The sequence below is a fragment of the Crotalus tigris genome, unplaced genomic scaffold, assembly GCF_016545835.1.
Source record: "Crotalus tigris isolate CLP2741 ecotype Arizona unplaced genomic scaffold, ASM1654583v1 scf7180000024439.5362192, whole genome shotgun sequence".
Classification (NCBI taxonomy): domain Eukaryota; kingdom Metazoa; phylum Chordata; class Lepidosauria; order Squamata; family Viperidae; genus Crotalus; species Crotalus tigris.
In genome coordinates, this window is record NW_024100609.1 from 2,863,805 (window position 1) to 2,890,985 (window position 27,181).

The following is a 27,181-nucleotide window of genomic DNA, read 5'->3' on the forward strand; positions in this document are numbered from 1 at the left end:
TTGGTAGAACATATTAAATGATTTTTTCCCCCATGACTGCCAATTTCTTACCCTTCTATTGAGAGCTGTTTTACTTCCAAGCTTAGTCACATCTCCCAGGCTATTCTGTGAAATTCTTCGATCAATGTCTTCATGAAATCCTAAAAACATTTTCTGATTAAAATGCAATTCTAAGATACTATAGGTTATTAACTGTATTGATTTTTTTTAATTCTGCCTTTTTATTCATAAAAAGCTGAAAGCAATATAAAAATACAGAAAAATTAAAAACTACCTGTGAAAATAAATACATACTCTCTTTCTCGCTCTCCAGCTAATACTAATAATCTTATTTCTTATTCATAATTTTGCTAACATACCTGAACTATCTGTATATGGAACATCTCCATTCGTGGTTACAGCTACCATCAGCTTTTTAGCACCACTGAGTCCACGACTATTAAGAAATACAGGTAAATGAACTATATTCCTCATGTAATCATGTCCATTTATATTTGAATCTCTTAGTACACTGTTCAGATTCTGGTTAATTGCCTTGATAATGATATGGGGATCACTAGCAAAAATGGCAATAAATGGACCTTTAGAAAAAAGGACTCGGACCTGTGAAAAGAAAAGAAAATTAATTAAACGGAGGGAGGGAGGAAGGAAGGGAGGAAGGAAGGATCACAACTAGTTCAGGGCACAATTATTATGTAGTACTTCTGGATGGAAGATGTCTCATTGCTGTTTTTTTCTGATTACATATTTTACTAGTAGTATAATATATATCAAAAACCACACATTTTTCCTAGCACTGTAAACATTTAAATATTTCTTAAGACATAAAATGTCTGGCAGGCAATACATGTGAAACGCAGTTTTCATTACACCCAAGGGAATGCCTGGACAATGGCGCCTTTCTTGAACTGAATGCAGTCTCCATATTGTTCCTGAAATGGCTTAAGAAATGGCTCAAAACACTATGGCATGGAGTGAGAAACAGGAAGCCCTCCACTAATCCATCATCACTACATTAATTTGCTATCATTTTAAAATTAGCATGTGTTTGTGTTTATAATCTATTTTATAAATTTATAATTAGGAGTAAGTCCACTGAATCTATTGAGAGGTTTACAACAAAAACATGCACAGAACTGAGCTACAAGTCTGAGTGAAAGCAGTGAAACAAGTAGCTATAATTTGTTCTGCTGATTTAAGAATTAAAGCAAATTATCAAAACATTTCCAATGCCTTGCCTCATAGTCATATTTGAAAGGCAAATCAATTAAACACTTACTGTATCAAGCATCTGTAAAACTTTGTCCTGTTCACATGCATCTAATCCATCAATAATTACTACGAGCCTGGTCTGATTCTGAGTAAAGCCATCTATAGTTTTTGCCATTTTTGCCATCAGTTCCACTTCACATTTAAGAACCTACAAAAATAAAAATAATCTTAACATCAATCCTAAAAACACATTAAAACAGGCAAATGTCTAATTTAAATGCCATAGATATAGCTTTTCCCCCGATATTTAAAGTAGCAAAATCTTTTGAGTCATTTTACTCATAATGTTTAGTTAACTACTTCATCAATCCCCAATTTTTTTGGTACCAGGAACCAGTTTCATGGAAAACAATTTTTCCACAAACCCGGGGGTGGGGGTGGGGAGATAGTTTTGGTTTCATTCACTCATATGCTGCTCACCGCCAGCTGTGCAGCCTGGTTCCTAATAGCCCACGGACCAGTACTGGCCTGTGGCCCGGGTTTGGGAATCCCTGATTTTATTGATAAACTACTTTATTCTTATGCATCCTCATAATCAATTACAAGTTTAACTAAACTCAGAAGGTGCAAAACAGATTCAGCAACATTCCAGAGAGCCTTAGAACATTCTATTCCCCTTCCATTCCAGGAAAGCTTGTCACATAGTTTCCAGAACTGAATCCTCCAAACCAGTATACTGAGAGTAGTCTGCCTCTGAAATGAGCCTGTTTCCTTCAGAAAAATATATGCAGAATGCTTTAAACCACTTCCAGTTTGGGGAATTTACTTCTGGAAAACTACCTTACTATTCTCATAATATCATGATCTAAAGGGAAACCAAATGTTCTGCCATTCTCTGGAACATTTCATTCCTAAATTGTGTGTACTACAGGTCCTTAAATAAAACTCATACAATTCAAAACAGCTATATTATATAATACTTACTTTCATAAATCCCTCACTCTTCAGCTTGTGTAGTTTTGAAGCAGCACTGTGAAGCCGTTTTCTCTGTGAATTTAAGATGGAGTCCATCACTTGCCACCACGTGCGACAGTTCAAGATAAAGCTTAAACCCACAACGCATAAAAATGAAATCAGAATAGCATTCACTGTCATGTTTTCAGGATTCATTTTGAAATAGGCAATAAGAGTGATCCCAGCAACAATGCAGCTCAGAATAAAGAGGAAGATAACGAAAGATGGGAGACAACAAGTTTTCTTCCATTTCTTTTTACCTAGGAGACAAAATAGCAATTGATAAAACACATATATTATATAAAATAGGTAAATTTTGCATCATTTATATTCTACCTTCTTGCTTACTAGGCATTCAAGTTAACTAGCTAAAAATTAAAAATTCACAAAACAATTATTATTGCTAATCAAATTAAAAACCATGGCTAAATAGAAAGAACAGGGGTTGAATTTTATTCCTGTAAGTTGGATATGATAGCAGAGAAGGCCTACTTCTGGTTGCCTAATAAGTGAAGCTCATTAAAGTTAGGATAATTTTAAGTGAAACTGTCCTGTTGCCATTTATAGCCAAGCGGGTTCACGTATAAAAAAACATGTTTAAACGAATGCAACCCTAATAATAAGACAATCCTCCATTCCCAGGAAGACAGGAAATAAGACTGAGAATACAGATAGTCACTAAGGGATAGGATCGTAAGGCAAAATGTCACACGACTATACCGATTTATGATAGCATTTCTGGCAGTTCTAGTCTCATCATTTGGTAAACCCCATGCAACTACAGCATCCCACAATCACATGATCACTATTTGTGACCTCCTGCCAGCTTCCCCACTGACTTTGCTTGTCAGAACATAATTGCAAGTTGACTGCCAAGTGCCCAAATTGCGATTATGTGACTGCGATGGCTGCAACTATAAGGACTTGTCTTAAGTACCCCTTTATTTAGCACCACTGTAACTTCAAATGGTCACTGAATGAGTGGACATTAAATTAGGTCTATCTGTGTACAACTAAAAACAAAGCTGGAAGTATTTCCTCTAATATATGAATGCAATACATTTTGATATACATGTTTAAGGTAAGTATTCATAGACAGCTATTAAACTGGAGATGAATTGTTTTAGGCCAAATTACTGTATATAAACCAGCATGGAAATTAATAGAGATCAGGAGACTGACCTATTGTTTTCCTGCAGAAGGTGAATGGCTAGAAGCCCTTGTAAAAGCCCAAGACAAGCTATGCATAAATATTCTGAAGTAAACAACACTGCGGTTCTTACTCTCGGATTCTTATTTTGAAGTTTTCTAGAATCCTTATCTGAGTAGAGAATATCTACACGACCATTTTGTATTCCTTTTACTTAGGGGATCTAAAGTCCCGTCCCCCTCAAGTTGTGGAAATTTTGCAACTCTGTTTCCCACTTGGCCTCCCTCTAAGTCATTTAGGATTTTACAGATATAATAGTCTCTATGATAAAACTTGACATGAAACCAAAAAAAAGAACAATACAAATCAAGAATGTTCAGAATCACATAAACCAAGATAATTTTAAGTCTCAACAGTATTGCAAATTTAGTTGGCTAGAAAGATTATAACATTAAATATGTAATTGCTTGTGATAAGTGCTCTCTATGCCTATGTAACAGCCTTCTAGAAGAGCTATTCTAGTGCACACTTTTATGCTTTCTAGGAAACAGGTCAGTAGATACAGAAAATAGCTGACGGCGTTACAATTCTACAGATATAAAACTGTAGCCATGAAAGCCAGCTGGGTGACCTTGAGCCACTTCTCTCTCTCAGACCAACCCATCTCACAGGGTTGTTGTTGTGGAGAAAACAGAAGGAGAAAGTTGTGTTGGGTATGTTCACCATCTTGAGTTATTTGTAAAAATGGCAAAACAGGATACAAATAAATAAATAAATAAATAAAAATACAAAAGATAATGAAATACGTGTATCGCTTCATATGGTGTTAACATCATTTTGTTTTGAATGCAATTGCATGGCAAATATGAGCAGAATAACCATTATTTATATGCCCTAGTTTTGCATTTTAACCTGAAATAACACTGCATATCAATATTACTTGTTTCTTAGATTATATTCTGCATTTCCTTACAAGAGCTCAAGATAATTCACAAAACATTTTAGCAGCAGTCCTGTGAATCCGATGGCACCCAGTGGAACAAAGCCACCAAGTAAGTTTCCCTAGCCAAGACTGGCCTTAAGACTGGGTCTTCCCAATCCTAATCCAACATCTTCATCACTTCACATTGCATAATGTGAAATGCATAAAGAAAAGTGCATTTCAGGGTGGGGGGGGACTGTGTTGCTATCACTGTAAAATCGAAAAGCTCAATTCAACAACTTCACACATACCTTGAGTTTCTTCAGTTTTGAATACTCGAAAAAGACGTGTTGCTAAAAACCCAAATTCTCTCTCACAGGCATCTGAAAGGGTGGCAATCATTTCAGCCATTGAGGTTTCTCCACCTACGCTGGACAATCTATTGTAATCTGTAAAGAGAAATCTTAAACAACAAACAATTATAGGTTATTATTGGTTGCTACAAATAGAGTTTTTCCTTTTATTAGGACATTTTTAAATTGCTGAGCTTTCATTATTAATCTCATGATTTTCATTTTATTTTATTATTAAAAACAATAAATTCATTCATTCATTCCCCTGCTAGTTATACAATTATTGAGAGTACTCTTTGTAACTATACAAGATATTTAAAACAAAATATAGAAATAATTTTGATTACATATTTAATCAAAATGTCATCTTTGTAGAGGTTGAGTCAGATAAACATATTATTCTGTACAGAATGGAAAGCTTACAGCAAATTCAGTAGTTATTGGTAGTTTTTAAATAACTTGCTAGAAATCTTCTTAAGAATACATTTCTGCATTGGTTACCAATAAAACTAAATGATAATTTTATTACAAGCCTGATTGACACTGTGATACCAAAAAGTTTTCTGTATAACTTATTGTGAGCTAATAATCTTAATGTATTTGTATTTCTCCTTCCTGCGAAGCAGAATTTTCATGACACCTAACAATAAAATTCAAATAAAGTATTAACTTTTGAAATTGTCTCACAAATAAAATGTAGATTAGACATTTCATCACGTTCCATTATTTTATTATATTTCATTATGTTTTATTGATTTTTTAGTGATAATAAACTTCTGAAACTAAAAACTAAAACTTATCAATAATAAAATTGCCTACTAGTTCTAACTGTAATTTAGTAACAAATTACATTGAACATCAAATAATTTACCTGAATTACATTTGTAAGTTGTGACAGCAGTTAAGTGGGTCCTCACATATAATCACACCCAATTTTACTTTACTTAATGGCAATCATTAAGCAAATATGGGGCAGTAAAGCGAATGTGGTCATTAAGCAAATCCATTGTTAGCTATGGGGCATTTTCTGCCAGAAATCAGAAATAAATGCTGATTTCCAACAAAAACATTGAAAATCATGGTTGCATGACTGTGGGACACTGCAAATGGCAGTAAATGCAGATCGACTGCCGAGTCCTCAAAATGTGGCCATGTAACCACGGGGGGGGGGGAGCCATTGGAATTTTGAATCCAGCTCATAAGTACCTTTTTCAGGAAGTGACTGGTTATAAATCAAGGGTACTTGTATGGGAGAATTAAGACTTATAAATAGAGCTTGGAAACAGTACATCGTTCACAGTGAGTAATAGATTCCATGTAGTGAGAAAAAATCAATACCACACTTTGGTTGTAGCATTCAGGCCACCTGCAATTTCTATCACAAGATTTACAAACCATCTTACAGAGCGTAATATAAACACAATACAGATAAGGTATCCATCACTGTGCTCACATCTGAAATATCCATAAAGAAGCACAATGGCAAGCTAGTATATGTAGTCCTGGCCTCTGCTGAAATCTAGGTTTAGAGATAATTTGAAGAGTACCCGAAAACTGCAAAACCGAGTTCTTGTTGAATCCCTGTTCTTTGACATGTCTCCTGACTGGCTAAAAGGTTCCATCTCATCTAGGTTAAACTATAGTTTGTTTGCCCATCCTGCCCATTATTGCTATCAGATACTCTTGATTTTTGGAAAACATTAAAATGTGCATATTCTAGAAAGTCTTAGAAACAAACCCACAAAGAAAGGTGAGGTTTCCTGCTATGAGTTTTTCTTGTGTGTGACATACGATATTCTGCAGATGTTGGGGATTTTATTTTTGTGGATTGCTGATTGTTTTCTACTCTTTTTACTGTAGAGAATAAGGTAAACCACTCAGTCTCTTCAAACTTGAGAGGGATACAAACCTTAATAGATAAATGAAATAAATTTAGAACTCAGTCTACTTTCTTGGATTTAAAAATAAAGTGTGGGAAAGAACCTATCAGTGGCACTGAACTCCAGGCAAGCTGCATCAGTACATGTATGTATTAAATGTATGGGAATAAAATAGAATCTTGAGAGACACAATAACAGAATGACATAGTATCAAACTATTGAAATAACCAGTGCTGTTATAAAACAATGCCCCCCAAGAAATTAATCCAATGTTGATGGACTATTAAATATTACTTATTAAAAGTTACTTCAGAACAAATAGACCTAACATGGAAAATGACAAATTTTCTACATAATGCAGCCATTTATGAAATTTCAAGTAAAGCATCAGAGTCCACAGCCAATACAATAATACAGTTTAAAAGAATATCAGCTAACATTCTATTAAAGATTGCAGCTGAGAATTAAAGCTCTTACAACATACAGCCATAATAAAGCTCTTACAACATTAAACCTTTTAAAAGCCATTAAAAGCCAAACAGTATTATAAACTGTTCTAACCTGACAGGTAAGGCTTTAGTAGTTTGCTCTGGCAGCTCAGGTGGGTTCACAAACATGAGTTTAAGAAGTAATTCCATGTAGCCAATATGTCTTGCCAATCTTGTACTAAGCACCCATGCCCAATTCCAATTTTCTCCTTCTCTTCGGCTCCCAAAATATATTACAGCTAAAACAAGACGGTTTAGATATTTTAAATGTTAATAGCATTTATAGAAAGTGATTGCAAGATGTTATGTAATACAACTTAGCCTGCATCACTGCTATACAATCATATATATATTCCCATTCAGTCCCACAGCATTTTTAGGAGATAAAACAGAAGGAATTCAGTTTGTTAAATGTTTTCTTATGATACATACAGATCAATAAGCACAGTGGGTTTTTAACATATTATAGCTAATTAATAAGATACTTGCAATCTATCTTACATATAATTTGCATGTCCACAACCAGCCTGCCTTCCTCTGCCTCCCTAACTTTCTGGCTTATACCTATTTAAATACTAGATCAGTCTAGTCACTATATGCATCTGATGAAGTGAATTCCAATTCACCAAAGTTTATGCTTTTTAATACAATGTGTTAGCTGGAAAAGGTACTATCAAATTCTTTCAATTTTATTTTTTTGCTACCACAAACTAACACAGCTCTCCTCTATGTCTACCCAATATTTCCTTTTGCATTTATAGATGGTCCTTGATTTACAATCAGTCATTTATTAACCGTTCAAAGGTTGGAAAGGATGCTTGGATACAACAGCTTGGAAAGGATGCTTTAGTATACATAAAGTTTATAAAATTGCACCACGCCCTCGCCCCTACAGTCACATGATCGCAATCTTGGTACTTGGCAACCTGTTCACTTACAACCAGTTGCCAAGCCTCTCTGTGATCAGGTGATGCCATTTATAAACTTCTCTGCCAGCTTCCCCAGAATGTCAATGGGGAAGCCAGAGGAGAAGGTTGCAAGCTGTTGCTACCTGCCATGGAGCTGAGATTTCATGTGGCAGACAGCTCTTTGAGAGTGACAATCTGCTTGATTACCACAACTGAGAGAGCCAGGTTTGCAGGCAGTGAGCAAAACTGTCACCTGGGCAACTTGCTTAATGACTACTTTACTCAAACAACAGAGATTCTAAGTGGAGGACTACCTGTTTGTAATTTCTGTTTTAAAAAACTCATTTTAACTCCGGAGAAGTTTGGCAAACACAATAAGGATATGTACACTTTGGTGCAAGTGAATCATTATCTACAATGTCGTTAACTGCACTGAATATATAATCATTGAGCATAGTACAGTAGTCCTTGACTTATCACCACAATTGAACCCAACATTTCTGTTGTTAACCGAGACATTTAAGTGAATTTTGCCCCATTTCACAACTTTTCTTGCCAAAGGTATTAAGTGAATCACTGCAGCTGATATGTTAGTAACATGGTTGTTAAGTGAATCTGGCTTCACCACTGACTTTGCTTGTCAAAAGGTTGCAGAACATGATCACATGACCTTGGGACACAGCCAAGCATTTGAATTCTGATCACATAAGTATGGGGATGCTACAAAGGTCCTAAATATGAAAAATGGTCATAAGTCATTTTTGTCAGTGCCGTTGTAACTGGTCACTAAATGTACTGTTGTAAGTTGAAGACTATCTGTACAGACTTTTATTGCTTTATGCTCCCTGAAAGATTCATATAATGTAGAGTGAATTCACACAGAGTGAAACATTGAACCAATGGGAAAACTGGGGTATGCTGTCAAATTTGGTAACTTAAATGCATTCACAAATGTTTCAAATCGTACTCTTCAGCCCTATGTTACTGAACTATATTTATTCCTTGTTTCATGCTTTAGGTACAGTGAAAGCATTTTCTCCATCTTATTTACAGCTGTATTTCTAATGTGTATGGTTATCATGACAGATAAAGAAACAGAAGAATCATACGGGTCCTGAATCCAATTTAGGAAATATATAAAACCTAATTATTGTAAATACACTAAGTTATCATATCTTAATATATCAATCATGCTTGAAACAAACATATAAGTCCCTGCTGTTTTTTTTCTATCGTACAATGTATTTTACAGACGGTTTTGATGTGGGGGATAGATGACATAGATATAATTTCTATACATACTGTTTTCTAGAAAGGATTTCCACAAGATTACAGACCTTTCAACTAGTGACAATGTTATAATTTTAAATAATGTGATTGGACTTTTGCTTCATTTGTGCATTAAATAAAGTATTAGCTTAATTTTAAATACAATTAATTTCACTTAAAAGAAAACTTACTGAAAAATACATATAGCAGTGCCAATAAGCTCAGTGCCACTGCTATTCCAAGTTTTTCATCTACAGTAAATGCAAGCAACAAGCCAAGGCCGCCACACAATGAAAGTGAAAGGAACACAATAAGCCAGGAAAATTGGAACAAAGGTTCAATCTGCTGTCCTGCAAAGGTTTTCATTTCATCTAAAAAGAGAGAAATAATTTTTAGTCAACATAAAATTTTCAAGATAGATGCTATTTTTCTTAAAACATAAAGGTGATTCACTTGTTATTGTTGAGGTCTTTGGGAAATCAAAGTGAATTTTCCATAACTATAGGGTTGGAAGGGACTTTGGTCTAGACCAGGGGTGTCAAACTCGCAATGTCACATGACATGTGACGACGTATCGCAACTTTTTTTCCATTGCGGGAAATGGGGTGGGCGCGGTTTCGGCATGACGCATCCGGCCCGCAGGCCGGCAGTTTGACACCACTGGTCTAGACCAACCTTCCATCCTGTATAGGACTCCTCAGACCATCCCAGAAAAATGACTATCCAATCATGTCTTGAAACCTCCAATGATTGAATGCCCAGACTTCAGGTAGCAAGCTGTACTGTTTAATAGCTTTCATTCAGCCAAAGAGATTTTATGGATGAAAAAAATTAAAGTACAAGAAAAAGAGATACAAATAAATGGTTAGTTTTTCACAATGGAACTGCAGAAATATTTGTATTCAGATTCATGCGTTCATATTTGTTCATCAGTTATCTAGAAATTACTACGGACAACAAGGTGACAAAATTTAGTAATGACAATAATTTAAATAAAAGGGAAGTATCTAAAATAATCCCTCTAGAACTGAAGAAGCAAAGACTGAGACTTCAAACTACAAAGCAACGACCCTTCAAGGAGGAGAGAAATAGACGTCTAATGCAGAGGATGGGATTGCTATTATTTCAAAGGCTACTGCAAGCAACAAAGACAGATCTACTGGCTGAAAGGGAAGCGTCCCTATGGAAACCTGTTTGGCACAGGAAAAAAGCCAGAATTAGACTGAAAAGAGAAATTTAAAATTGTGTAATGGATTTAAAGGCAATGTTTGATTTATGGTTTGTTTTAAGGATTATGATTTAGAGTTAGAAGCTAGAAAAAATATAAACATATATATATACATGAGGGTGATTTTTAGAAAAGATATTTTAAATAGATTAAGAATACTTTTTGGAATAACAGATTTATTTTGATGAAAATTATGTATTGGAATTGAAAAAATGTTGATTTTTTAGATTGGGATGGTTTTAATAATTAATGGAGTGTTTTAACTTAGATGATTTTTTTTGTACAATAACATAGATGTGATAAGGTATGACAATCAATTGGATGAAATTTGAAGTTTCTATAATGAATTGAAGTGAATTAAGGTTTAACATTATTTTTTAACTAAGATAGCTATTGTGTAATGGAAGAAGAAATAAATGAGATTGGTGATAAAAGGAGGGATGAGAGAAATTAAGAACTAGAATATATCTGGAAGGGATACCTGAATTGATAACTTGTTGATTTAAAGTGAAATTTGATTTTGGTAATTGTAAACTGATAAAGTTTTAAAACAGGTTTAGTAGTAAAAGAAATTTAATTTAGAAATGGAATATTTTAAACATATTATGTTATTTGAGGGAAATAGAGAGGAGACAGTGAATGTATTGAGTTGAGTTGTTTATTTATGTTTTTACTTTGGAATGTCTGATTACCCAAACACCCCGGTGTGTCCTGAGTACTTTTTCTTAAAAATTAAAAAACCAATAAAATATTTTCAAAATAATAATAATCCCTCTAGACCTGCAAAAAGAACATTTTATACGAAATATCAAAGCAAAGGCACTGTCAAGGCTGCCCGACAGGCACAGCAGAGTAAAGAACCCAACAACACATGTAGCATTTCACTTGAACTGGAAAATGTATGAGTTGATAAAGTATCACGTATCTCTGATGAACAAAGTAATAAAAATGTGCAATATACAGCTGTTTTAAAAATCAGATAAAAGGGAAGGAAAATACAACTGCCAGTAATATTCTACTATAAAAATGTACAATATAACCACACATAATTCTATTTAACACATCTAATAAAAAAGCATAAACAAGACATAAACAATTCTCCCTAAGGAAAACTTAAAGCATGTGAATAAATGCATACATAAAAAGCAAAGTTTTTTTTTAATTTTCTCTATCTACAAAAGATAGATTTATCCAATAATTGTGAACAGAGGAAAAAGATTTTTTTCACATAGCAGTTCTGAATTTATATTAGATATAATGATGCTCTTCAATATTCATGTTCTTGTTTACTTTAAATCAAATGAACAGGACAAAATCTAGAAAGATATTATTGTAATTTCCTAGTTACTTAATGTTTTGGATTACCATTAAAATTGTTTATTCTTTTAAATAATTATTTGAAATTGTTGTTTTTTGTTTTTTAATTCACTGTTTGCCACCCACAGTTGCAAGATCTGAACTGGATGGCTGTATATATTGTTTAAATAAATATATTTTTAAATAAATAAAAATCAAGTCACCTCAGTGAGATGGCCAGCAAATCAATATAATAATAACAACAACAACAACAGTAATAGTAGTAGTAGTAGTAGTAGTAGTAGTAATAATAATAATAATAATAATAATAATAATAATAATAAATTCAAATTGAATATTTACCTTCAAGTTTCTTGAGCAAGAAAGATTTGCCACTTCCCCACTGGGCATATAGCCCAACACAAATCGGTGGCTGCATTGTTGGTTCACTAAGAATATCAGCTAATGCACTGCTGTAAAGATCATAACCTAGCATATCTCCATCTGATTCAGTAGGAGACAAGTGCCCTGCAATACAAACAAACTTGTAAATCATCTGCTTTTTTTGCCCTGTTCTTTATTCACTAATACCAAATCATAGCCAGCCAGCTTAAGTAACTATTCTATAAAGACAAATGCAATAGTCACGTTTATTTTCCACTCCCATATGTATTTGGTAAGAAAACAGATCAATCTAAGAGGTAATTCTTCTTCACTTTCACCCCAAGTTACTCTACACCAGAAATGGCAAATTGATTATGTGAAAACCCCCATCAACCCCCCAGTTAGCATGGCAAGTAGCAAAGAAATTTGAAAGATATACTCAAAAATATTTAGAGGTCATCAGGCAATCCACCTGTCTATTCAACCTATGGCTACTGAATCCTCTTTTAGTAGTCAGGTTTTTACTTGGTGCTAAAAGGTAGAAAATATCAGAACTAATCTAGTTTCCAAGAGAAAGACATTCCAAAACTGGAGTGCCAGAATACAGAAAACTTTCTTGCTATTTAAACCATGGAGGAAAATTCATAATGTTATACATACACCACCCAGAGTTGCCTTGTGTGTGATGGGTGGTCATATAAATGTGATAATAACAAATGATATTACAGATGATCTAAGAGCACTCAAACATAGATTTTTAGAAAGTAAACTAAAAAAGCTAGCATGTCTAAACAAAGCTAAATTAATATTTCTTTGATTTTAAATTGGTTTAGCATGATAGGAATGATTTTGGCTTCCTCCAAGAAGCCTGGAAGAGTTTATAGACTTCTGGATTTACAAACTACTGTTTGGATCTTCAAAGTATGGATTGAAATCAAAAAAGTACTTTGTAAACCCAAACTACTACTGTATTTATAAATTGTACTGATAGACATTAAACACAATTTTAAGTCCAGGCAACACGCCATGTATTTTTAATTTAAAAAGCAGATTAAAACCTGTTTAAAATTCTCCAACACCTATAGGAAGAAAGATATGCACAAGAGCAGAAAGAGGCTGGACTATTTTAACATATTTTTAAAACAGCATTTATCATTACACTAAAAAATAGCTACTGCTGGGCTGACATTTTTGCATATTTAATCATTAAATGTTTTTTCGGCATTCCAGAAATATATTTTCCAAAGTATCAGAAATATTTATATTTAAAAAAATCCTAAATACTTACTAGCACCAAAGATTTGAGTTAAAATACTTTTCTGATGGCTGCAATCAATGTTGTAAGGGGTTTCACCAGCTTTATTAGGCCTATAAAGTAGCCTGCCATCTTTAGGATTTCGTAAAAGCATTTCTGCAAGCCTACGGCTCCTGCCACGAATAGCAATATGAAGTGGAGTGTCTCCTTTCTGTAAGAGTTGTTGTAAGTTAATAGATGCAGAAGCATATGAGAGCTATACAGAGATTTAAAGACAAAATGCCATTTGGAGCACAATGGACATGATGTATACCTGTCAAGAGTATCTTATAGCAACTGTATCTTCTCTACAGCTATTTTGTTAAAGTGTTCCTGAAAAGTGTCCATGCACACGCCAATCATAATTTTTTTCTTGAATCTGGATTTCTTTCTATAGTTTTACTTGCATAGCTCATATATTCAAAAGCTCAAGTTATGCTTCTCCCATTCCTTTATTCGTTACAAAAGTAATTTAACTTATTTTCTTTAAATGATTTGTTTTCTCACATTGTTATATTCTTACCAAATGAGAAAAGTTTACAAAGTCATTTTTTAAGCAGATCACTTTTTTTCCCTTCATCAAAAGTATTGAGGGTCAGCCCTCCACCACTATTTTACTTTTAACTTTTCACATTGCTCAACAATCTGACTTTACCTTATCTACAGCAGAAACCTTTGCTCCTTTGTCCAGCAGAAGCTCAACTATTTCAATATTTCTCATTTTGGTTGCCTTTATAAGAGGTGTTTCACCATCCTAAAAGTTAAAAGAGAAAGAGCGAGCAAACACTTGAAGAACAGATAAAGAACATTTAGCATAAGTATTTTTTTAAAAGCCAAATTATGTTTCATGACAAAAGCCTTTTCTAACAAAAGGTTTTGAGATCCATTATAATTTTAGCCACATTATTTTACTAGCTTTTAATTATATCAACAACTGTTGAACTACATATATGTTTTAATCACTGCAAGTATACAAACCAGCTGAAATTAGTTCTTGATTAATATGATTAATCTTAGTGACCAGAGCATCCCCAAAGTGGCCCTTCAAATCATCCAACAGTACACCCATGCCACTGTAATTGAACCCATCTACTTTACTTCTGATCATTCTCTTATCTTCTATCTTTCCCAGAATTATGAACATCTCCAGAGTTAGTCTTCACATAATGTATGCAAACTACGATAATTTGATCCTGTCATTTGTATTGTGAATGACATTCCTAGACATGTTCAAGGATCCATTTTTTCCTGTAATTTTTTAGTTTAAAAATATCAAACTCTTTAAATCCTGCTTCCACAAAGTATTACAAGAAAAATCATGATCTATAAAATTCTGAGCTCAATAATAAAATTTTCTATTTTTATTATTATTATCTACAAGCTCTGCCTATATTATTTTCTTTAAAATTCAACTTCATTATATTTTCATTTCTGTTCTGTATCTCTAATACAATTTTTGATTACTAGCTTCTATATTTCTGTTATCTTAATCTCCCCATATATCTCTATGTCATGCTCTATAGAACTATCCATCTTTTTCTACAGTTTGATTTATCTTTTATCTTTTTTATTTTCTGTTTTCTATTTCTGTCCTGTCAAAGCCTTTTCTTTTTCTTCGGTTTTTTTTTTCTTATTTGTTCTTTGCTGGGCTTCTTGATTTTTCTCTTTCAAATCTTTGCTCTGTCTGAGCAAAATGGCTCCAAGAACTTTAATCTCTTGCCAGTCTGAGGGAAGGAAATAAACACCTCTATCCTCAGTTTTCTCAACTGCTGCCTCATTTCCTGGTGCCTCTTCTCATCAGGGCTATCTAGCTTTTAGTTTGCTTCTTTATTTGTGGTTCTGTTTATTTAGTCTTCATGAGGCCTGTGGCTGCAGAGCTCTCAGGTAGCCATCTTCTTTTCCCTCCTTCTTCTCTTTGCCCAACACTTCTGTCTGATTGGCAGTTGGACCATCCTCACAATGGAGAGGGTCAAGAAGGAAGAGAGAAGATGCTTTTAATCTACTCAGACAGTTTTGCCCTCTACAATCCTCAATAAATTATTTGATTTTATTCCAGTTTCCTTCATTTTCCATCAATGAAATTCACTGTGATTTCTGGACTTCAAAGTAATTTCTGTTGTTCTCCCTAAAAATGCTGAGTATGCACTCAAGATCACATTGTGGAAGCTGTTTAGCTATTTTTTATCATATTTATTTATTTATTTATTTATTTATTTATTTATTTATTTATTTATTTATTTATTTTGCTTCAACTTGACTTGGAACTTGCATGTAAGAAGTTTGTCATTTATTCCACAGTTAGGCTCTGGACAGTTAGGCTGTTATAACCAAGTTCTTCCATTTCCATCTACTTTGCAACTTCTCTTTTGACATATCATTCTCCAATCACAAGCAACATATCTTACTCGTATGTTCTGTTTATTTCAAACTGAACTTGACCATAAAACTCGTCAATCTCCTTTTCCTCTGCATCAGTGGATTCATGAATTAGGAAAAACTGCCATATTAAAGTCTAACTGATACTATTGGATCACTGACTGCATTTTATCCAAATACTATCATCGCTATATCCTTCCCAATTAATTAAGTATAGGCCAACACTGGGAGGCCTACAATTAAGAATAAAAAAAATCACAGAAGACAAGAAATCATATCAAAACAACATATAAACCATAAATCCCATTATTCTATCCCAAAGCCTGGTAGACCTGACTAACAGCTCCCAAGGTGGGAGTCACAGTGAACTGGCTTAGTTTTGGTAGTTAAGTCTAAGTGCTTGCAATCACAAGAATAAATACATTTTATTTTATTGTTACTGGTATATATACATTTAATAAATACATATTTATTATGTATTTATTATTGAAACACTTCAAAGAACTTCCAGGCATTTTATCCTAAAAAAGTCTCTTTATTTATGTGACAAAATGTCAGCACAGGCATGATGAACGGGACTTTTTTAGCATAAAATGCCTGGAAGTTCTTTGAAGTGTTTCATTAGTCGGAACCATGACATCATACTTCTAAGAAAACTAGTGCCGGTTATTGCTATTTAAGCAGAAATATTATTAAATAAAGTTCACATTTATTATTAAATAAGGTTTATTAGTAAAGCTCAAGAACTATATATATTTTTAAAAAACAAAAACAATAACATTATAGACCAAAATCATCCATTATAAAGCTTTTTCAGGCTTAGAAACCATGAATTATATACTTACCTTTGTACATATTTCAGTGTCTGGATTACACTGCAAAATATCTCTTACCATGGTAGCGTTTCCCTTTTCAACAGCCCAATATAAAGCTGTTTTATTATCCTATAAATTAATAACATATATGATTAATATTTTAAAAGTCAGCTGGATTAACTTCATAAGCCAAATGTATCTTATATGTGTATTGTTTAAATACAAATAACTCAGTGGTTTTATTCAGAATGGAAATGTATATGTAAGTAGTCTGCCTAAGAATTAGAATATTGTTATTACTATACATATACTTATTGTTATATTTAAGTAATAAGTTTATCATAGTATCTCATATTCAGGTTTTCAAACCCATACTTGATTAAAATAAATTGCATGCTACTATTTTTCTGCATCCAACTAAAACATACTGTTCACATACAATGATGTAAGTACAGGTAGTCCTCAATTTACAACAATTTAGCCCAAAATTTTTGTTGCTAAGCAAGGCATTTGTTAAATGAATTTTGCCCCATTCTACAATCTTTCTTGCCACAGTTGTTAAAATCTGGTTTTTCCATTGACTTTGCTTGTCAGAAGGTCGCAAAATATGATCACATGACCCTGGGACACTGCAACTGTCATAAATATGAACCATATTCCAAGCATCTGAATTTTGATCATATCACCATAGGAATGCTAAAATGGCTGTAAATGTGAAAAATGGTCACACCACTTTTTTCAGTGCCGTTGTAACTTTGAATGGTCAGTAAATGAACAGTTGTAATTCGAGGACTATCTGTAGCTCACAGCAGTAGTTAAGTGTCAAAACAACTGCAGGTAGTCCTCAATTTATGACCACAATTGAGATCATAATTTCTGTTGCTAAGCAAGGCAGTTAAGTCAGTTGTGGCCAATTTTTTGACCTTTTTTACCATAGTTGTTAAGTAATCACTGCAATTGTGAATCACATGGTTGTTAAGCAAATCTGGCTTACCCAATTGACTTTGCTTGTCTGAAGCCAGCTGGGAACAAAGCAAAAAGTAATCATATAACCCTGAGACACTACAACCATCATAAATACATGCCAGTTGCCAAGCATCTGAAATTTGTTCATGTGACAATGGGGTTGCTGCGACAATCTAAGTGTGAGGACCAGTTGCAAGTCATTTTTTTCAATGCCATTGTAGCTTTGGTGACTAAATTAATGGTTGTAAGTCGAGGAATACCCTGTACACTGTAGATAAAAGATGAAACTATCTGCTCTACATTCTAATGTAGAAACAATCTGCAATAAAGTTTAAGAGTCAAACATTGGGATTTGCTATGAGTATTTTTTTCCAGAATGTCACTATTATCTGAGAATATGTCTCCTATCTACAAGGGATGCTTCTGCCTTCTCCAAATGACACATTAAGAAGCATATAACTAAACAGAGAATTACTTACCTGACCTCTAATGTCTATATCAGCGTATTTATGAAGCAGTGCTCTCACAATTTCAACGTGACCACCTCTGACCGCCCCAATCAGCACAGTATCTCCACTCTGAAATTGGCATAAAAACAAATATTCCCAAATTAACTTTCAATGTGTTGTAGCACACATAAATAAGGCAACACTTCTATGCAATTCAAATGCATACTCACTCGATCAGGAATATTCACATAAGTTCCTGCATCTAGGAGATCCTGCACAATTTCTATGTGTCCCTCCTTTGAAGCAATCATCAAAGCTGTATTTCCATCCTTATCTGTTAAGTTCACATTTGGATTTCTTTTCAGGATTTCCTTCACTGAATCTGTAAAGCCACCTCTGACTGCTACAATAAGAGCAGTCATAGAATTCTGTGAGAGAATAAAATACACTTACTAGCACGAATCAGTAGATTTTCTCTTAATGTACTTATTTCTTCAATACATTTTCCCAAATGCTTCATTTTGATGAGGTAGCAATAACAAGAAATTCCACATTTCTAGAAACATCTGCACTTTACAGTAATTCACTCATCTGTATAATTGCCAGTAAGATTATATTTCTCCTTCAAAAATTTACCCAGTGTGTTATATGATTTTCTTTTTTTCTCTCTCCTTTTTTAAAATTTCCAGCTGGGAGAAGAAGATATTATTGTATCAGTAACTAGCAAATGGGATCAAGGGTCTGGGGGCTTGTTCCTCTCTCCATCTCATTTTCCTCCTTTCCATCCCTTGCCCCAGCATCTAGGTTTTGTTTTTTTTAAATGCTTCCATTGCTGGGAACACCCAAGGACTTTTTAAACGTCTTTCCCTCTCCATTTTTTAAATTTCTAATTATATTAACAATTATAATAAAAACTAATGCAAAGTAAAAAATAAAAGAAACTAGAAAGTGCAGAAAACAAAAAAGAGAAAAAATAGAAAAAACTCAATTACTGTATGCTGGGCATAGAGAAAGCAAAAGCAGCTGATCTTTCAGCCAAACTGAGAGAGCAATTCTTCTCATGCTTCCTTATATGCAGAGTACTATGAGCCTGTGTTTGACATGGACAGCAAAGCCTCCACTACTCAGTTCTTGGCATTTACTTCCCTGGTGTGTTGCATGATGTCTAGATTCACTTGGATGACGGAACTTATAAACTGAATACAATTAATAAATGTATTTGCTTTTGATTAGAAATATATTTTAACTAATATTTTTTTCAAAATAAAAGTTATACTCACAGCTCCTTCCTGATCTACATCTGCTCCCATCTGCAATAAATACTTTACACAATCCAGATGTCCTTTTCTTGCTGCCCATACCAATGGTGTAGTACCATACTGGTAGAAAAAAATACATATTTTATACCTCTGAAAACTATAGTTTGATTGCTAAAAGCTGCTTCAAATAGAGATGACAAATATCAAAAAAATTATAACGGGTGAGTGGGCAGAGATGAAATATTGCTATTAAGAGCAGGATTTTAGGAGGAGGATTAAAAAATCTTTACATGATGTAAAAATGTAGCATACAATCTCATTAGTACCAAAATGCTTATAAGACGTTAAAAGAACTACAAATCTGACACTCTAGCAGCATAGAGATAGTATATACCTATAATATATATTAGATAGATAGATAGATAGATAGATAGATAGATAGATAGATAGATAGATAGATAGACAGACATGAGAAAGGAAGGAAGGAAGGAAGGAAGGAGAGAGAGAGAGAGAGAGAGAGAGAAAGAAAGAAAGAAAGAAAGAAAGAAAGAAAGAAAGAAAGAAAGAAAGAAAGAAAGAAAGAAAGAAAGAAAGAATGAATGAATGAATTTAGGATTTTTCAAAAGTTGCCAAAAAGCTTTATATCACAGCTAATTCAATATTCTTAAAATGACTAAAAAAATAATGAAATACACCTAAAGGACAACGCCCACTGGCATTTAGAGAAATGTAAAGATTAGCTTAAACCAAATAATACCACTCTAATAAATGTTTATATACTAGGGTCTGGACACAAATAGTTCACAGTGTTTTGTAAAGAATTTAAAAATGGTTCCATATTTTAAATTTTAAAATATACTGTACTCCACTGGGTCATGGTAAAAAATGAAGTGTTGAAGTTTTATTCAATGGTTCACACTAAACATTTTTAAATATAACTTTACCATGAATTATTAATAGGTGAACTGATAGTTCAAGGTACAAAAATTTAATGCATGGTAATTTTCATTTTTTAACAAAATTAAGTTCCAGCCTTAAGCAAATGCTTTCATTTTACCTTGTCAGAGCAGTTGACTTTAGCTCCGTGGTGCAGCAACACTTGCACTATACGAGAATGGCCTCGACCTGCTGCCCAAATTATTGGATACACACTATATTGCTTAAAGAAAAACAATTGAAAACGGTAAGAATAAAATGTTATCAGCTCACCTCAGTTATCAAGTATGAATCAATCCAGTATATTAGAAATAAAATGAAAAATAAAGCGATTTCTTCTTAACAAAAGTTCACTTAATGACCACACAATGACCACACTTAATGATATTAGAAAAAGTTCACTTAATGACCACACTTAATGATATTAGAAAAAAAAGTATAGAAATATATTTTCATCAATAATAGCAATTAAATAACAACATTCTATCTCTATTGACAGAATTTAATTTGCACAAGTTTTTCAAGCACAGCTACAAAATAAAGTTAACAGTCTATATGGAACAAGAACTCCTGAGCATGGAAGCAAGTTCTCTTCTGCGTAATCAACATTCCTTTTAATGTTGTTGAAAGCAGCAAAATATGGCAGAGTGTGCCTTTTTTATATATGATTGACAATTTCTATTATGAGGGGTCTTCGGTGCTTTCTGAACTTGGTTGTTCTCTTGCAAACATTTCATTACCCAAATACATCATCTACCAACATTCACTTTTATCGGTAATTTCTATTATCTTGAATTAATTCTGCAGGTAACTAGCTATATAATGTTAAATTAAAATTATTGTTTTAAAGTGCAATGAGACATTTTTAAAAGCATTACAGGTAGCCTTTGTTAACAACTGCCTCAATTAGCAATCATTCATGTTTACAATGGTGAGAGAAAAGGAGCTTTATGACCAATCCTTGCATTTTCAACCTTCACAGGTCTGTAAAGCAAAGGAAAACTGAAGCAAGATCATAAGCACAGTTGCAATTTCACTTAGCAATCACTTTGCTTAAATGACCGAGCTGCCAGTCCCAATTGTAGTCATTAAACAAGGACTACCTATATTCGTTTAGGGGGTAATATTAATTTTACACAAACTAAAAAGGACTAATGCTAGACTAATTGCCAACAGAAGAATTTCTACCTCACATTCTATAATTATCTAAATAATATTATTTAAGATAATTCCAAATAAAAACTGATATAATGTTAATGTTTGACTGCAAAAAGGGAAAAAGAAAACTTACTATACCAGTGATGTTTGGATTTGCTCCTCTTTCAAGAAGCAGTTCAACTACTTCAGTACAACCTTTGTAGCATGCCCACATAAGGGCTGTCCACCCACCCTAAAACCATAAAACAGAAAATCATAATGTTCCTACAATTAAACAAAGAACTAAGCTACATAATTTGCTGAATTAATCTTCAAGACACCAATATATATTCATTTCCAAAGGAACACAAAAAGTGTTGTGTTGCAACGAAAACAAAGTCTAAGGATCTTAAAGAATAATAAATGACGTAGCATGTAAGATTTGGGATCGATTTCATCTGAAGAACAGAGCATTACCTGCACTTATGATATCTATATAAATACAACTCCACATATAAACATGCAAATGTATGCACACACACAACTTCCACCCAATCAACTTCAGTTTAGGCCTTTCTACACACTGTGATTTTTTTTTTTTACACACACTGATAGTAAACAAGAGAGAAAGAAAATACATGTAATAATAAGGCAAAAGAAAGAGAAATGCAAAAACTATAGGTATTGTTTACATAAAATCTGCCCATCTCACAATAGAATTCTAGGCGGCTTATAACACTAAGTAGTACTGTAAATACCACCTTTTTGATGGGATTATTCAGTGAACAGTTAGTGTTGGACCGTGCACTTGTAAATTTTCTTTAAAGTTCCCTTACTCAAAAGTGACTTTTAGGATCATTTATAGTGTGTTCTGAGAAGTTAAAATGTTCCCAATTTTTAAATAAACCACTTTTTATTCCATTCTATTATTTTTTTTCCATCTAATGCATTCTATTATGTAAAACAGGGCTTTTCAACCAGTGATATGGGTACCACCTGTGATACACTGGCACCTGGCAGGTGGTATGCAACCATCCTAAAAAAGTGGTAGCGGGGGAGGGGAATGAGCTGAACCGATGGCAGCACCACACAAGCCTGAGCGAGAGATGGCTGGAGCTGCAGGGGTGTCAGGGCTCAGCGGAAGCGCCAGGATCCAGCTGGAGCTCGGCACTGATCCTGTCGCTTCTGCTGAGCCCAGAAAAAGCGCTGATCAGCTGGAATGTTGCAGCATCTCCAGGGTCTTGTGATTTACATTCAGATGCTTGGCAACTGATTCATATTTATGACAGTCACAGTGTCTCAGGGTCATGTGAAGTGACCAAAACCTGCTGCAACCACCCAGCAGACGAGGGGAATAAAAACCAAGCACACACACACCCACCTCCACTGCCAATCCTCAACAGAAATGCTCACAACAATGAAAACCTCGGACAAGAGGAAGAACGCTGCTGGGTGGGCAGACAGGTGTCTTGCTTGGTTGTGCCTTGGGGGGCACTTTTTTCAGTGCCATTGTAACTTCAAACAGTCACTAAGTGAACTGTTGTAAGTTGAGGACTACCTGTACTTTATCACTTTTTGGGAGGGGGTCATCAAGTTTTTGACACCTTGCTAGGCAACTGGTGGTACTCGGATGTTGCCATATCCTAAGAGTGGTACAATGGGTGAAAAGGTTGAAAAGCCCTGATGTAAAATATCTATATGAATTTCTGGCATTACACTCTGAGAAAGACAATCACCAAACACTATTTATAACATACGCAAATTCACTTCTAACATCATAATTAAAAAGAGCTAAATAGTATACAGGTAAATTCTCAAGTTAGGACAGCAACTGAGACCGGGACTGCCATCATTAACCGTGCAGTTGGAAAGTGCAAAGATGCACGAGTGCATCCCTTAGCAATGACAATCCCAGCAGTCCCAGCTGTCATAGCAACCTTAAGCGTATTCGGTGGAAAGCAGAGGGTTGGGGAGGCCAGAGGGAGGGACTGAGAAGGCCAGGGCATGAGTTGGGGGAAGGCTTGGAAGGAGGCCTGGTGCAGGTTTGCCTGAGTGCAGGATATAAATCTAACAAATAAAGATACTGGGGAAGTAATTGTTTGATCTGATTACGAAAGTAAAAAAATATACCTACCATGTCTCGATGTTCTATATTCACATTGCATGCGAGGAGTTCTGATACAATAGCAGTATGCCCCTCTTTAGCTGCAGAGATAAGAGCTGTCCAGTTATCCTAAAATAAGGCAAAGAAGGAAAATGTCGTAGTTTTAGAAGTCCTTAAGAACAGGTTTTTATATTTATTTAATTTATTACATTTATATAGCTGCTCATGTACCAGAAAGAACTTTCAGCTAGCTATAAACAAAATAAAAACACAACACACCTTTTCTTTTAAAAAAAAAAAAAAAGCAATGTTGAGGCCTTAACAATAATTACTAAATTTGTATACTACCTGACTTGTCAATGACTCTGGACAGCTCACAACAATCAAAGAAAGTACTATAAAATCAATAAAAAAAATAAAGACTAAAAAAAAAGGTAAAAACTTGCATTCATCTGCCTGCCAGCTCCATTAACAACTTGGCCACAATGCCTGAGGGAAAAAAGTTTTCTGAAGGGCAACAAGGGTTGCAATCATTCATATCTCCAAGACAAGGCTCTTCCATAAGGACAAGGCCATGACAGACAAGGCACATTTCTGAAGACCCATCAGATGACATTGCTTCACTGAAGGGACCCAGGACAGGCAGAAGCCACCAATCAAGATTGTTCTAGCTGAATTAATTCCCTTAAACTATTAAGCTTTAACAATGAACAATTCGCAGATGTGATGTCATACTTTATTACTGTAACAACAAATAATAGGATAGAATGGCACAGTCTTATCTGTATATTGTGTGTTCACAGGCCCGATTTCAAGATTCATGCAGACGGATAGCACATTAAATATGCTGGAGGAGAAATAAAGGATGAGGCAAGATAAGCTTCTTAGTACTTACTGAATCTTCCAAGTTACAATTGGCGCCTTTCTTTATCAGTTCTTGGACAATTTCTAAATTGCCTTGCTCTGCAGCTAGCATTAAAGGAGTCTGACCATTCTGTAATCATAAAAAAAAGCCATATATGTAGGAAAAAGCTAATTAAGAGGATATGTAACAATTCTTGTAGCAGAATGCCACGTAGTATTAGACATTGAAGCATATCTCCTAAAACAGTACCCAAAAAACCACAACCTCATTTAATAACTCCAATTGGAACCAGCAACTTTATCACTAAGCAAAGTTAAGCCAAACATCAGATGACCGCACTCACTTACAATGGCAGATCCAACAGACCTGGTTGTGGCTGTTAAGCGAGAGATCGGGTGATCGTGACTTACAACCTCCTGCTGGATTTGTCACTGATTTTGCTTGTTGGAATCTGGCTGAGAAGACCACAAATGGTGAACATATGACCACACCAGGGGTAGGCAACCTTGGCTCTTTTATGACTCGTGGACTTCAACTCCCAGAATTCCTGAGCCAGCATGGCTCAGCATGGAAACCTCTCCCTTTTCCCTCAGCATGGCTGGCTCAGGAATTCTGGGAGTTGCACGAGTCATAAAAGAGCCAAGGTTGCCTACCCCTGGACCACATGATGTTGCACAATGGTTGCTAAGCGCCTAAATTGTGATTATATGACTGCGGGGACCTCACAACAGTTAATAAGCATGAAGACTGGTCATAAATCATTTTTTTCAGTGCCATTGTGACTTCAAATATTTGCCAAATAAGTGGTTATTAAGTGAGGACTGTCTGTTATCCGAATTCAATAAAAACATTAACAAACAAGTTTAGGCAATACAATATCTTGTAAAAAGGTCATATCTGTGAATCCTAGGATCCCGTTTTGAAATTCTATTTCATCTTATAGAACAGGGCAGCAATTATTTATTGATTGTAAAATAAATCTTGTTAAATGTTTCATAATTTAAACGTTAATCTCCTTATATTAAAGCCTTAAAAACATAAATATATAATTTCTAGCCCATCAAATCAAGAGACTCCAGACAGCTTACAGTAGTGTACAAGCAAACAAAAATAAATAATTTATTAAATTAAAATTATAACCTGAATTAAAGTAACAAAAACTGAAAGAAAGCCAACAACATTCAAACCCAAGGAAGCAATGACACAAAGTGGTCTTTTTCTAAAGCTCAGAGGTGAGAGGGAACCAGCCACATTTGTTCCATAACACAAGGGTGGCTTCTTCCTCACTCCCATCCCATCCCCTTCATATTTTGAAAGGCACAGGTATAAATTACCCTTTCTTGGCCAATTGCACAGGGCAGATATTACTGTACATGGATCAGGTAATCAAAAGTACGTTTGATCCAGACCAAGTAGGGTTTTATAGGTCATACCTAACACTCTGAATTGGACCTAGAAGCAAGCAGGCATCAATGCAGTGTCATTGGTATAATTCTGCTAAGATGGCTCTTGTCTATCAGCAATCACATTAGCAAAGTCAGTGGGGAAAGCCAAATTCACTTAACAAATACATGACTCCCTTATTGACTGTGGTGATTCATTAACCACAGCGAAAAGGTTGTAAAGTTGAGTATGACTCATTTAATGACTACCTCACTTAATAGAAGTTCTGGTCAGAATTGTGGTTGTAAGCCAAAGACTACCAGTACTCATAGTACTGAGAATCCTGCTTATATTCTTAGAGTATACAAGCTGAAACATAAACCTGGTTTCACTGCAAGAAGTTATCCCAACTATCTTACATGAATTTTCCCAAATGAAATCCAAGTAAGAGCAAATGTCAGTCACTCGCACTCTAAGTCTCTTTTTCATCTATTGACTCCTCAGTAAACCAAGCAACAGAGCAGGATTAACTAACATAGAGGGGCTACTTGGAGGCTAGTCTTGTGGTAGAATTATCTTTCATAAGTCACCTAAGATTCCCTGCCTCTGCAGAGGCTGGCAAAGGGGATAAGTAATCTGACCGTGTCAACATCCCACATTTAAAGATCACAAATTAATTGCCCTAAAATGGCAAACAGAATGAACATCAGAGAGATGCCATGCTCCCACAAGTTCTGAAGTATTTCTTCTGAATAGTTTTCAAAGTGTTTACTTCACAGTTTATCATACCTCGTCCCTCTCATCCACATCTTTGCACTTTTCAAGAAATGCTTTCAAAGCTGGAACATTTTCTTCTTCCACGTAAGTCACCAAACTCTGAGACATCAGATTAGCCATCCTTAGCAGTTAGGTTCCACAATGCCAGTTATCTACAAAAGGAACCATTTTAATGTGTCAGTAACATACTGAAAGGGGCAGACGACAAAATGACTTCATGCCTAACACTAGAAAAGATTATTTCAATTATATCCGTATACAGATAATGTTCAAGGTACTCAGTTTTTTAGTGTCATAATAAAAAAATGATTAAAATAAATGAATTACAAACAAAATGTTCTGCACATTTCAAACTTTTATTTCGTAATTTAATTTGATACAGCAATAGCAAATTCTCTTTAAAATGTCTTACTTTATACCATAGCTTTATTTTATATCTGATGCCAAATATATAAATATTTTCTTTAACCGTGTATTTATCAGCACTGCAGTATTTTGGATTGCCATAGCTCAAAAATATACAGAAGAGAACACTTAAGAAATAATATGTATTTCAAAAAAAAAAGTTCAACTAAGGCCTTTCTCAAAATATGACAATACAAGTTACAACATAGGTCTCCTGTTACTATTTGAAATAACAAATAAACCTATGCATGCCACAACCGATGTGCAATCTCCTCATGCTTTTAAGAATTTGCCTCTAGTCTCTCTAGCAG

At 34.5% G+C, this 27,181-nt stretch overlaps 1 protein-coding gene across 3 annotated transcripts in view; it reads right to left on the bottom strand.

Moving 5' to 3' along the window:
- The window catches only part of KIDINS220 (kinase D interacting substrate 220), a 64,247-nt gene that overhangs the window by 30,105 nt on the left and 6,961 nt on the right, over window positions 1–27,181 (bottom strand). For all 3 annotated transcript variants that reach the window (XM_039331859.1, XM_039331861.1, XM_039331860.1), the window contains exons 2-20: window positions 26,478–26,617; window positions 24,336–24,434; window positions 23,471–23,569; window positions 21,491–21,589; window positions 20,321–20,422; window positions 19,285–19,383; window positions 18,235–18,432; window positions 18,035–18,133; window positions 16,620–16,718; window positions 14,054–14,152; window positions 13,393–13,570; window positions 12,084–12,248; window positions 9,388–9,567; window positions 7,093–7,258; window positions 4,610–4,761; window positions 2,197–2,486; window positions 1,280–1,420; window positions 360–603; window positions 52–140 (exon numbers count right to left, since the gene is read on the bottom strand). In XM_039331859.1, the coding sequence (XP_039187793.1) occupies window positions 52–140; window positions 360–603; window positions 1,280–1,420; window positions 2,197–2,486; window positions 4,610–4,761; window positions 7,093–7,258; window positions 9,388–9,567; window positions 12,084–12,248; window positions 13,393–13,570; window positions 14,054–14,152; window positions 16,620–16,718; window positions 18,035–18,133; window positions 18,235–18,432; window positions 19,285–19,383; window positions 20,321–20,422; window positions 21,491–21,589; window positions 23,471–23,569; window positions 24,336–24,434; window positions 26,478–26,585 (2,706 nt within the window). In that variant the 5' untranslated portion in view covers window positions 26,586–26,617. The remainder of the gene's footprint in view (window positions 1–51; window positions 141–359; window positions 604–1,279; window positions 1,421–2,196; window positions 2,487–4,609; window positions 4,762–7,092; window positions 7,259–9,387; window positions 9,568–12,083; window positions 12,249–13,392; window positions 13,571–14,053; window positions 14,153–16,619; window positions 16,719–18,034; window positions 18,134–18,234; window positions 18,433–19,284; window positions 19,384–20,320; window positions 20,423–21,490; window positions 21,590–23,470; window positions 23,570–24,335; window positions 24,435–26,477; window positions 26,618–27,181) is intronic.